A 13,495-nucleotide genomic window follows, 5' to 3' on the forward strand; every position below is an offset into this window, starting at 1 on the left:
CACCCACCCCCCACGGCGGATTGTTTTAATCTGAGCCCACCTGTTTATATATGTTACGGCAAGCCCCGAGGACCAGACCAGGGGTTTGTCTACTAAGGGATAGAGCTGTGGTGAAAATTGACTTTTCGGTCGAAGCATGTTAGGAGAATTTACGCAGTAGGTTAGGAGAATGAATATGACAGGTTTTATGAGAATTGGGTTAAGGTCAGCAAAAGCGTTCGAGTAAGCTAAAATACACCAAAAATATATATTTTTGACGTCAATTGGACAAAAACTGTATCCCATCTAGACATGACCCCAGTTCGCTTATAAAACAGATAAGGCAAAGGTTTAGAAACTCTATGGATAAGGTACTTTGTAAAATTCTACTTTTGTTTGTTGTTGTTTTAATAATGGCGACGAGGAAAGATAGAGGAGGAAGGTATAGATAATGATAATGCCTTTGGTTCGATAAATCGATCTTTGGGTAAATTCATTTACCTTATATTTTTAAAATGCCTTCTTGCCTTCTTGCCCAATGTATATCAACAATAATGAATTTGATTATTGCAACATTTGTCAATCATATCATAACGTCCATATACCGGTAGTGTAGTTTATTCTGTCTGTATTTAATTTGAATGGTTTCTGAAGCTACTGCACTCAGGCAAACGAGAGGGGACTGGGTCCTTTTCCACGAGAAAGCGGTGTGTCGTCATCACCCTGCTCCTCCTTTCCAGTTTGTGCTGGTGAAACGTGGAGGTCCGCAACGTGGCTTGGAAAAACATTCTGCAAGTATGTGTTGTTTATCAGTTGTCTCATTAAATGGCACTAAGCCCCCTCCCCGAAACCTTTTAACACGGCGCCTCCTATGTAATGACAAAACTGTCACGATCATCGCAAATTAGTTAGAAGGAAAGCTGTTCCCTGTTAGCTAGGCTAAGGCTGGCTAGCAAGTAAAGTTACCGGCCATTTAAATCGGCCTTTTTCTATCTAACGGTTACTGGTTGCCGTTTGGTGAAGTTAATCCAATTGTATACATAGCTAACGACAACTGGCAGCAAAAAGGGGTTTGTCAGATGAGTTGTGACATTGTGATAAATGGTTAACTACCTGAGAGATATCATAGAATTGTAGCTAAGTGTCATGTGTGGGGGAAAAACATTACCAGGGAAGTTAGTGCACTAGATAACGTTAGCTGGCTACCATGTATTGACCATAATCAATACACATTACCCATGTGGATGTGTTGTATGCTAACATCATTACTTTTTTGTATATCATCTAAAAAGTAAAGATTTATCTGATTCATAACATCAATCTGATCTGTCATTTATCTAGATCTCACTACAACACCCACACCAATTATAATGGAGTACATGCAAGCTCCTGCTACAAGCAGCCAGGGTAACATGTAAGTATATATATATATATATATATATATATATATATGATCAGCCTCCTACAGGCTACAAATAATTATCCTTTACCGTCAGTGTGAATGTGTACATTCATAACTTTTTCAAAGGTATCAGCTGGTACACAGTACTAATTAAGGAATGGTTTCTCTCCTTAGCCTCTGCTGCACCTGTGGCATCCCTATCCCCCCAAACCCAGCCAACATGTGTGTGTCCTGCCTCAGGACCACAGTGGACATCTCCGAGGGAATCCCCAAACAAGTCAACCTGAACTTCTGCAAGCAGTGTGAACGGTACTGCCCAGACCACCATCACAAGCCTGTCAAATTTAGTGCCACAGCTAAGATGTTTAAATCCCTGTCTTGTGCTCTTACTGACCAAAGCTTCATTAGTCAGTAAACTGTGGGATCTTACCAAGGCTCCAACATTAGTTCAGATGGATTGATTGCACCTCTTTCTCTTCCATGCAGGTACTTGCAGCCTCCAGCCTCCTGGGTGCAGTGTGCTCTGGAGTCCAGGGAACTGCTCGCCCTCTGCCTTAAAAAACTGAAGGGCAACATGACCAAAGTGAGTATCCCTTCCCTACTCTGCTCTATTTACATTCAAACATGCACTTGTTCAAAATGTTCAACAGGGCTGTAGCCATTCACCTCAGAAACTCATGTGACCTCCTAATCCAGGTGCGTCTGATCGATGCTGGATTCCTGTGGACGGAACCCCACTCCAAGCGGATCAAGTTGAAGGTGACCATACAGAAAGAGGTGAGAGGAGAAATAAGAGGCGTCAGAGTGTGATATTTAATAGGATAGATTAGTGTGGATTAGGATCCAGATCAGGTGGACGTGTCCCACCGCTGACTTCCATGTTGTCATTATTTAATCCAGGTGACAGTAAAGGGGTAAAGGGCTGACTTTGTAGTTTCAGAGCACAGTGATTGGGTGAAGATTAGCCAGTGGCTGTCATCTTAACTTCATGACCTTTCAGAGGAATCTGAGCTCCTCAGGGCCCAGGCCTTAGTCTGGAGTGTAGGAGGTTTTGTGTGACCAGTTATCTTGAATCTAGATGCCCTTTAGTCACCAGAAATAGCAGAACCAAACCCTGATGAATAAAGTCTTACACATCAGTGTTTCCCAAATGATGGGTGGGTAATGATCCGCTGGTGGGTCACAGCTTTCTAGCCCAGTTCTGTATTTAAAAAAAAAAAAAAAAAGTGTTTACCTGGTGTGTCGCATTAGTCGTAAACTATGTTCTGAGTCAGTCATATAAGAGAATAGTGGTTGATGGTAGTTTGGTCTGTCCTGTCCAGGTGATGAACGGAGCCATCCTGCAGCAGGTGTTTGTGGTGGAGTTTGTCATCCAGGGCCAGATGTGTGATGACTGCCACCGTGTCGAGGCCAAGGACTTCTGGAACTCTGTGGTACAAGTCAGACAGAAGGTACCACTGATGATTAGAATTATATTATTCATGTTGCTCACCACAACAATAATTTTTAACATGTTGTGTTGGTAACCTAATATTGGGCTGTTCCTTTTTAGACTTCTCACAAGAAGACCTTCTACTACCTGGAGCAGCTCATTCTCAAGCACAAACTCCATCAGAACGCACTCAACATCAAGGAGATCCATGGTGGGTTTGGGATAGAATATACTGCTCTAAAGTGGGGGGTTTCATCCAGGAAGAGACACCAGACCATTGCTATTGATGATTTTCTAAAAGCTTTCCTATCCTGGGCTTTAGAATGACATGGCCATGTGTTTAGAATCACTGTGGTCGGATCATAGCACTGAGCATTCCATTTACCATGCCAACAATGCTTTTGGACTCGGTCCTATTTTCAGTCACACACACACAATGTGTAGAGAGAGATATTTCAGAACCAGCGCCCAGTGTGGTTGGACCAGATTGTAAGGGAAAAGCTGCCCTTTGACAGTTCAATATAAATGACCTCCCTCTCTAGCCGGAGTTAAAAGCCTTGAGGTTTCAACATGTGGTGGCCATATTTCCCCCCGCGGTGCCCATCTGGGCGATATTACTGAGACTGGTTTGTTAAGTGTTGGAATGGTGATGACGGAGCTTACGTGTGCTGTGTGTGCGTGCCTGTGATTGATTTATCGATTGAAGACTGATTGGTTTTTAATCTTTCTCCTCTTCCAGAGGGTATTGATTTCTACTATGCCACCAAGCAGCATGCTCAGAAGATGGTGGATTTCCTCCAATGCACAGTCCCCTGCAGGTAGGAACCAGTTCACCAGAGTCCCTCCACTACAGGTAGAGGTTTCCCTGTAGTGACAGAACAATCTGACCTGAGGTCAGTGTCTAGGGGTGACATCATCCTACTCTGGATGGCGCCTTCATGGTTATTGTATAATGCCCATGCAATGTTCATTTGGTGTTGAAACATGTTAATGATGAATTGAACAGTGATGAGCTAGACCACACTAACCACAGTAAGTGCAGTCTGTGTGGCTAGTGCTACGGTTATTCAATGTCTATACACTTATGTTTGGACACACCTACTCATTCCAGGTTTTTTTTTTTAAACTATTTTCTATATTGTAGAATAATAGTGAAGACATCAAAACTATGAAATAACACATCATGTAGTAACTAAAAAAGTGATAAACAAATCAAAATATATTTTATATTTAAGATTCTTCAAAGTAGCCACCCTTTACCTTGATAACAGCTTTGCACACTCTTGGCATTCTCTCAACCAGCTTCATGAGGTAGTCACCTGGAATGCATTTCAATTAACAAGTGTGCCTTGTTAATTTGTGACATGAAGGTCAGTCAATGTGGAAAATGTCAAGAACTTTGAAAGTTTCTTCAAGTGCAGTTGCAAAAACCATCAAGCGCTATGATGAAACTGGCTCTCATGAAGACCGCCACAGGAAAGGAAGACCCAGACTTACTTCTGCTGCAGAGGATAAGTTCATTAGTTAACTGCACCTCAGATTGCAGCTCAAATAAATGCTTCACAGAGTTCAAGTAACAGACACATCTGAACATCAACTGTTCAGAGGAGACTGCGTGGATCAGGCCTTCATGGTCGAATTGCTGCAAAGAAACCACTGCTAAAGGACACCAATAAGAAGAAGAAACTTGCTTGGGCCAAGAGACACGAGCCATGGACATTAGACCGGTGGAAATCTGTCCTTTGGTCTGATGAGTCCAAATTTGAGATTTTTGGTTCCAACCGCCATGTCTTTGTGAGATGCAGAGTAGGTGAACGGATGATCTCCGCATGTGTGGTTTCCACAGTGAAGCATGGAGGAGGAGATGGTGTGGTGACACTGTCAGTTTATTCAAGACTGTTGGAAAAGCATTCCTCATGAAGCTGGTTGAGAGAATGCCGAGTGTGCAATGCTGTCATCAAGGCAAAGGGTGGCTACTTTGAAGAACCTAAAATATATTTTGATTTGTTTAACACTTTTTTGATTACAGCATGATTCCATGTGTGTTATTTCATAGTGTTGATGTTTTCACTATTATTCTACATTGTAGAAAATAGTAAAAATTAAAAAAAAACCTTGAATGAGCAGGTGTCCAAACTTTTGACTGGTACTGTATATATATCTTTGGCTTTGCATGGAGATGCTTGAGAATGTTGCTTATTTTCTCTCTGACGAGATATATTCTTTATGGTTTCTTTGTCACCCTGTCTTGTTTAGGTCGAAGACCTCCCAGCGCCTCATCTCCCACGACATCCACTCGAACACATTCAACTACAAGAGCACCTACTCCATTGAGATTGTTCCTGTTTGCAAGGTATACAGCATCTTCCTCAAAAATATTGACGGTCAAATGCTCTACATGTATCTCAAGGGGCTGAACATTGGTTGAATAGGTGAACAGAGCCCACCTATACTCAAATGCTCAGATCCAAACAGGCCTGGGCAGAACTATACCGATTCCCCGTTCTTATCATAACAGACACAGCTTCCCTTGGATAGAACTGTGATGTTTTAAAAGATGCTTTTGAGCTGTCCAATGGAAACTACATTTGAATCAATCTGGGTGTGTCTAAGTCTTTACTCAAACGTTTTTGTTGAGTGAATGATTCTTGTTAATGCTCTTCTGTTGGATTCATGTAGTAGATTCATCTACTCATAGGTTCTAACATGTAGACTGAGTACACACGTATCGATGCTTGGCTTCTGATCATACATGTGAAGAGTGAATTTTGTTGATATCCAATTCTATCCATGTGTTTTTATGCATTTCTATCCAATGACTGAATGAAGCATTGCAGCACTGTCTCATTCAGTAAACAGATATGACTTAACTTTTTCAAGATCAATGAAATGCGTTCCTAATCAGCATGTTATTTTCTTTTGCATTGTGAGACAAATTGTAATCACGCTGAGGAAACAAAGAGAACATAGCCGACCCCTTGTATAACCAAACTGGCAATGACAGCCTCTGTTATTCAGATTGTTCATGAAGGTGTAGCCTAATCCAGAGTTGAATGTTAATTTCTGCTGTACTACAGTTTACTGTGCGTTTCTCTGGGGAATAATCCGGTGGGAAGGTTGGCATTGGGTAGAGGTTCCAAAGTTCTCTCTGACCTGACCTCAGTCTGACCCCTGGTATGTTTTGTCTCATTGCCCAGGACAACGTGGTGTGTTTGTCGCCGCGTCTGGCTCAGAGCCTGGGGAACATGGGCCAGGTGTGTGTGTGCGCCCGAGTCACCAGCACCATCCACCTCATCGACCCCAACACCCTGCAGAGTGAGTACAGTACACACCATTACCATCCACCTCATTGACCACAACACCCTGCAGAGTGAGTACAGTACACACCATTACCATCCACCTCATTGACCACAACACCCTGCAGAGTGAGTACAGTACACACAGCACCATCCACCTCATGAACCCCAACACCCTGCAGAGTGAGTACAGTACACACCATCCACCTCATCAACCCCAACACCCTGCAGAGTGAGTACAGTACACACCATCCACCTCATCGTCCCCAACACCCTGCAGAGTGAGTACAGTACACACCATCCACCTCATCGTCCCCAACACCCTGCAGAGTGAGTACAGTACACACCATCCACCTCATCGTCCCCAACACCCTGCAGAGTGAGTACAGTACACACCAGCACCACCTCATCGTCCCCAACACCCTGCAGAGTGAGTACAGTACACACCAGCACCACCTCATCGTCCCCAACACCCTGCAGAGTGAGTACAGTACACACCAGCACCACCTCATCGTCCCCAACACCCTGCAGAGTGAGTACAGTACACACCAGCACCACCTCATCGTCCCCAACACCCTGCAGAGTGAGTACAGTACACACCAGCACCACCTCATCGTCCCCAACACCCTGCAGAGTGAGTACAGTACACACCAGCACCACCTCATCGTCCCCAACAACCTGCAGAGTGAGTACAGTACACACCAGCACCACCTCATCGTCCCCAACACCCTGCAGAGTGAGTACAGTACACACCAGCACCACCTTTACTGTCGGCCCCTAGCTGCCAGGGGACAGAGGCTGTTTCAACACATGATTTTCTGGCTACTGAAACATTTATTTTACAGATATGCTTTGCTTCTTTGATTGATCTATTGCTGATGTGTTGACAAGTCAATGTTTCAAGGCGATTGGATGTGTGTGTGTGTGTGTGCATGAGTTTGTGCTTGTGTGATAAAGCATCAACAGTTTACCATCTGTTCCAAATTTTTAGCATCAGTTTTTGATTAGACTGATGGAATGTGATTATATTCCACTTGATTTAAGTCTTTTGTACCGAACTGAACCCAGTATCGTTTACAGTGTGTCTGTTCACCACATGCTCATCACCCTCCCCTCACTTTCAACAGCTTCCCTCTGTGTCTAATCAGGGCATTCCACACATGACACACTCATTTGTTGTCACTACTGCCTGTGTGCTGTGCGTGTAAAAAAAATTCCCACTGTGTTTAATTTGGATATTTTGAAAGGCAGGGCACACGTTTTTAATTAGTGTTCAAAGAAAGGCTATTTTTGCTCCAGTCTCAACCCCAGCCTCTGGGCAGAACAATGATCCATGCTAGCCAAATCACTCGACTGCAAGAGGGAGTGAAGTTCAAATAAATCAATTTATCTTGCATGCGTACACAAGCATGTGTATGTGAGTGTAGGAAATTATTGGTGTTTTGAGCAGTGAAAATTGAAACTCTGGACTGTCCATAGAGATAAACATCTAATTCTATTTCTCCTGTCTGACCCAACAGTCGCTGAGGTGGACGGGGGCACATACTGGCGCAACCCTTTCAACAGCCTCGTTAGCCCACGGCAACTGGAGGAGTTCATCGTCATGGATACTGACATCATCAGGAACCAGAAGCTGGGGGCGGGAGCAGGCATAAGGTCAAATAAGGTAGGAGTTCTGAGGGAAATGGGCGGTGATTTGGAATTGGGCTGTCCCGTCGCTAGTGCGCGATGGGACAGGAACATCCCTGCGCCGGCCAAACCCTCCCCTAACCCGGACGATGCTGGGCCAATTGTGTGCCGCCCCATGGGTCTCCCGGTCGCGGCCGGCTGTGACAGAGCCTGGACTCGAACCAGGTTCTCTAATGACAGCCTTAGACCATTCCGCTACTCAGGAGGCCCACCAATTGTCATACTTGAATAAAAGTATAGATACCTTTTTTAATAGACATTTACTCAAATAAAAGTGAAAGTCAGCCAGTAAAATACTACTTGACTAAAAGTCTAAAAGTATTTGGTTTTAAATATCCTTAAGTATCAAAAGTAAAAGTATAAATCTCTTGAAGTCCCTTATATTAAGCAAAGCAGACAGCACCATTTTCTTGTTTTCAAAATTTACGGATAGCCAGGGGCACACTCCAACACATTATTTACAAAAGATGCATTTGTGTTTAGTTAGTCTGCCAGATCAGAGGCAGTAGGGATGACCAGGGATGTTCTCTTGATTAGTGTGTGAATTGGACCATTTTAAGCATTCAAAATGTAATGAGTACTTTTGGGTGTCAGGGAAAATGTATGGAGTAAAAAGTATAATATTTTCTTTAGGAATGTAGTGAAGTAAATGTTGTCAAAAATATAAATAGTAAAGTACAGATATCCCAAAATGCGACTTAATTAAGTAGTACTTTAAAGTACTTTTACTCAAGTACTTTACACCACTGTGTGTATTCATGCGTGCAACTTCCCTCACTCCATGTGTGTGTTGGCGAGACCGCTTGACTGCGGGGCTTTGGTGTGTTTGTGGCTTTAATGACAGCGTTTTTAAGCAGATTGAATTATGGGGAATATTTCTCTTTTCTTGGAAGAAATGTCAATGGGTAACCATTACATTATTCCTGAAGCTGCACATCAGATTAGAGAAAAACCCTCCACAATACATGGAAGTGTTTCTGTAAAATGAAACAGGAAATTGGTTTGCTACGGTACGATAACGTCCCCTCCCCCATCTAAGGACAACTAAACACACTTCATCCGTTTAGTGGAAAGGAGTAGAAGTAATTTTGGTGCTAGGCTAAATCTTGTGTGTGGTGTGTATGTGTTCTGATTTGTGTGTTTCCAGCACACCCTGGCTGAGGTGTGGGTGCAGAAGACCTCCGAGATGGACACGGCTCAGCAGTACCACTGTCGCACACACCTGGGCCACCTGCTCAACATAGGAGACCTGGTTCAGGGGTAGGTGACTGTCATGGGCTGCTATACAGCTACTAAACTCTTAAATGTTCATCTAACTTTTTGCTGTATAAGAGAATAAAAACAATACCTTACTCTTTTGATTGTGAAGTTAGAGAAAATATGCTGTTCACTGTTCACTTTTGTTTCCCTCTAGCTTTGACTTTGCCAATTCCAACGTTAATGACGAGTTTCTGAACAAGATGAACCCGAGTCATATTCCTGACGTGGTAAGAACCAGTACATTCTACTGTGTGGACACACTCATGTATCCTTCAAAACAGGGATCTCCAACAGGTAGATTGTAGCTCGCAGCCACATATGAGTAGCTGCCAATCAATTCTGAAAGTACATTCAGTTTTCCATCACAAACTGTCATAAACATAAAGCTCCCAGCTACTATTCAATCAGTCACATTGACATTTTCCCACCTCTGGTTAGCCACTATTGGCTTAAAAAGCCAAAAGTAACACAAAATCTGCCAATTAATTTCCAGCAATGTTGCCCGTCTGTGTGTTTTGTACGTGCATTTGTCTCACTCCGTATGTAGCCAGTTAGCGACGCTAATGATAACGTATTTTTTTCTTCAATTGGTTTGTGTGTTTGAGGTTCAAACCCACATAATGTACGTTGTGCACATTTTGATACAGTAGGGTGGACAGACTTCCCCAAAAACTTTCTCTATTAAATGTTAACCTCAAAGTAGGCTTACCTGACAGAACTATAAATCATGGTTATTTGTTTCAATTGGGTGGCCATTGTTTTTCAAACTCTGCCATGGCATGTGCTTCAGCAGTAGGCTTATCAGCAGAAACATCACTAGACCGACACATTCCACTCTTGCTAGATGCTCAGTTAAAGGGGAATTACACACTTTTTCCAGACCTCATAAATGTTATTCTGATGTGATTTAAATATGGACATGGACTCAGAACATACATTTGCGTTGTTTCTCTATGAATATTTGTAATATTGAGAATGGAAAACATAAAAAATATCCAAAATCAGGAAAAATAAAATTCAGGAAAATACAAAATATAATTTTATGGGGCCTGTGATGCCAAATACTGTTTATCAACCATTATTTGACCTGGTATATTTACAGAAAACACATATCTTGTACACCAAGGACCCTGGGATGAGGTAGAAGAGAACAATGTGCCTATTGGAAAGCAATAAAATAAATTATAGCTCGCAATGTTTATTAAAAAAAAAAAAAAGTAGCTCCTGCTAGAAAAGGTTGGAGAACCCTCCTCAAACAGACCTCTTTTACCATGTACTGCACTCTGTCTGTATTAGATCACATTGCCCCCTGGTGGACATTGTGGTATTAGTTTGATTTTGTTTGCTGTATTGAGTTGAAATGTCAATCCTTTAATGGGAAAATTGGCCACCTGACCACGTACTGTTCACTTCATTTTGAAATGAGAGCTGAACTCCATACCTTTCAGCACATGACTGCAAAGGACAGAATACATCAAAACAAAATTAATGCATGTATTGAAGCCATTTGAACATGTTTGTTGTGGACTTGCAGGTGCTGATCAAGAAGAGCTACAACCGCAGCAAGAGGGTGAAGCGCAGGAACTGGAAGCTGAAGGAGATGGACAAAGATAGAGAGGGCATGGCGCCTGAAGACGAGAGGTAAGGAGGAGAGGAAGAGCTGATGAGAGAGGAGGAATGTAGAGGGGGAGAAGCAGGAAGGGATGAGGAGAAAGTGAAGGATGGAAATGCTCTATATCCAGGTGATGACTTTGTAAGTTGTGAAAGGTGTCTGTCTTCCTGTTTCAGACAATACCAGGACTTCCTAGAGGACCTGGAGGAAGACGAAGCCCTGAGAAAGAACGTCAACATCTTCCGAGGTGAGTGAGACCGCAGCTTTCTGCTTCTCTTTATAGTTCTTCTTGCAAGAATCTGGATGTTTTCCTCAATTGTCACCCATAGCTTTCTATTGATCCATTTTAGCTGTAGCCTCATGATGAAGTTTTGTTTTATATTGCAGATGCGTCCAAGATCCCAGTGGAGAGTGATACGGATGACGAGGGCGCCCCTCGGATCTCTCTGATGGAGATGCTGGAGGACCTCAGCCTAACAGACGCCACCGGGGGAGAGGGAGCCGACATGCTGACCGAATAGACCAATCACTGGCCTACTTACATCCACATAATGACTGTTCAGACCAATCAGGGTCTTAATAACATCAACATGATGTTTGACTAGACAAATGGGTGGCGCAGCGGTCTAAGGCACTGCATCTCAGTGCAGTGTTCGAATCCAGGCTGTATCACAACCGGCTGTGATTTGGAGTCCCATAGGGCGGCGCACAATTGGCCCTGCGTCGTCCGGGTTTGGCCGTCATTGTAAATAAGAATTTGTTATTAACTGACTTGCCTAGTTAAAGGTTCAATAAAAATCCTACTAATAACATGAGTGATTAGTAGTCCAATAAGGATGGCAATGCCACGCGCTGTCAGCTACCATTGCTTACAGTCTCCCCCCCAACAGCAGCCACTCAGAATGCAGCAGAAGGGTCACTTCGGAGGTTGCTGAGTTATTGAGTGGATCCTGCCCTTTGTTTGACCCTTCCCTGTCTCCATATTAGAGGCAGTGGTTTGTGGTGATGTACATCAAATAAAATATAACCTGGTTACAATATGACTTTTTCATTCGGGGAAGCACAGCATTCGCTAAGGAGCTGGAGAAGTGGGGAAGATGTTACTGAACTATAAGCATGGGCCTCACTCTCAATAGAGTACCTAACACTTAGGCAGAGACTGGCCACATGGTGAAAGTGGTAGAATGTACCAGTTGGGAATGCATGGGCACCTTCTATGAGTAGCTAGTTCTATGTGTAGATATCCCAGGGTATACGTGTATGCATTCTGGATTGGGTATGCTTGTAATAGGCTGCAGACGGGCATCTAGATTCTCTACCTAACAAAACCAAACCCACTCACATGCTGAGCTACTGTCATGTGAAATTGGTTCCCCATCATCAAGCAAAAATGAAATCGCTGAACTTCAGAAATTAATCAATTCAAAAATAATTTGGGACTCGGACTCAGTGGGCACATGTCCCCTACTATTAGACTGTTATCCAATGCAAGCTGCTCTATTGTTGCCGGGTAGACATTGTAATTATAGTAGGAGCTGAAGGGGAGAGGTTGGTGCAGGGGGAGGTTGAGTGCTTCAGAGGAAATGTTATCTTGGGGGCTTAGATATTTTAGGGGAGAGAGAGGTGTGTTATGTGCCACTTCAGTCTTGCTTGAAGAGGGAGGAGGCGGGATCTTGTTTTTTGGCAACTTAAACAGGTTGTTAGGGGTAACCAGATCCTTGGGAAAATAACTTTAGGTCCCTTCGAGTCAGAGGAGGACAATAAGGTAGAGCGGGGGGTTCTCTACCTTCCCTCCCACTCACTCCCCCTGACCCCCTTTTCTCACCCACCTCCCCTCCACACACCTACGGTATATGCTGTCTCTGTCAACCTGTTCTTGTCACCCACCTCCCCTCATTTTATCATCCCCTTTTTTCTGACCTCGTATGTCCACTTTTCACTCTCCTTCCAAGAATACTATTGAAGGAGCAGTGGGCTACCTGACTGTTCAACTGTTCAGGGTCCCAGACAGTGACATGCTCCTTCATGCAGTGAGTTTGGCTTCCAGACTTCCACCTGGTGCACAGTCTGTATGCTTGGAGACTGTGTTCAGTCAGCTGGACAGAGCGGCTCAGCCATGTCTTTACACATCAATAATGTAAGCAGCTGAGAAGTTGTAAAAACACATTTTATTCCCAAAGACAGACAATGAAAGAGAGTACTGGGATATCAATGTGCTGAAAATATATCCTCATCATTTGATTTATAAAAGAATAAAGGCTATCAGCTAAATAGGCTATCCAATCACTCAACATTTTGGAGCAATCTCAGTCATTTTGCCAGTTCTGTAGAAACCCTATGACTTCTTGCATCCCCTGTCAGTTGCAGAGTGCGCATTGCGCTGTTATGGGTGAATTATGTTTTGGGATAATTCAGTGCATAGTCCACTTGCAGTCAGTGGAGATTATGAATTTAATTCCCTGTGTGGCAAGTAGAGGGGGGATGCCTTTAGAGAATTATAGAGGAGTCTTCTTTGTATCTGTCCCATTATGGTGTCTGTGCGCATGGGCAGTGCTATTAAGGCCATCTCCATTTTGAAGTAGTCCATTTTCTTCTTCAACGAGTTTTCAAACAAACTGGAAGGGTGCATACTGCCACCTGGAGAGTGTTGTTTGAACAGGTATGAAGCCAAGGTTGGTGATTTACTGCCACCTGCCGTTATGGAATGTTTGCTCACAAGTATAATTCATTATATGATCCTTCCTTAACCCATAGGAAGTCCCTCAGTTGATTACTTCAAAATGGGCACTGCCCATGCTAAAACAGGCTTTTGGACACAAGAGTCC

General features: G+C 43.3%; 1 protein-coding gene across 3 annotated transcripts; it reads left to right on the forward strand.

Annotated features, from left to right (window-relative positions):
- Positions 1-99: 99 nt before the first annotated feature.
- Positions 100-11,708, forward strand: nmd3 (NMD3 ribosome export adaptor). Of its 3 annotated transcripts, none has more exons than XM_014214564.3 (17): positions 100-350; positions 634-774; positions 1,321-1,393; positions 1,556-1,690; positions 1,868-1,964; positions 2,078-2,158; positions 2,704-2,832; positions 2,934-3,024; positions 3,553-3,631; positions 5,070-5,166; positions 6,011-6,128; positions 7,630-7,775; positions 8,946-9,058; positions 9,213-9,285; positions 10,593-10,699; positions 10,847-10,917; positions 11,058-11,708. In XM_014214564.3, the coding sequence occupies exons 3-17, from the start codon at positions 1,350-1,352 to the stop codon at positions 11,189-11,191; spliced, it is 1,515 nt and encodes a 504-aa protein (XP_014070039.2). In that variant the 5' UTR covers positions 100-350; positions 634-774; positions 1,321-1,349; the 3' UTR covers positions 11,192-11,708. The 3 variants fall into 3 exon arrangements, with proteins under 3 accessions (XP_014070039.2, XP_045580467.1, XP_014070038.2); XM_014214563.3 differs by having other exon boundaries at positions 143-466; XM_045724511.2 differs by lacking the exon at positions 1,321-1,393 and having other exon boundaries at positions 142-466.
- The last annotated feature ends 1,787 nt before the right edge of the window (positions 11,709-13,495 follow it).

Source organism: Salmo salar, chromosome 09 (genome assembly GCF_965601325.2).
Source record: "Salmo salar chromosome 09, fSalSal1, whole genome shotgun sequence".
Classification (NCBI taxonomy): Eukaryota; Metazoa; Chordata; class Actinopteri; order Salmoniformes; family Salmonidae; genus Salmo; species Salmo salar.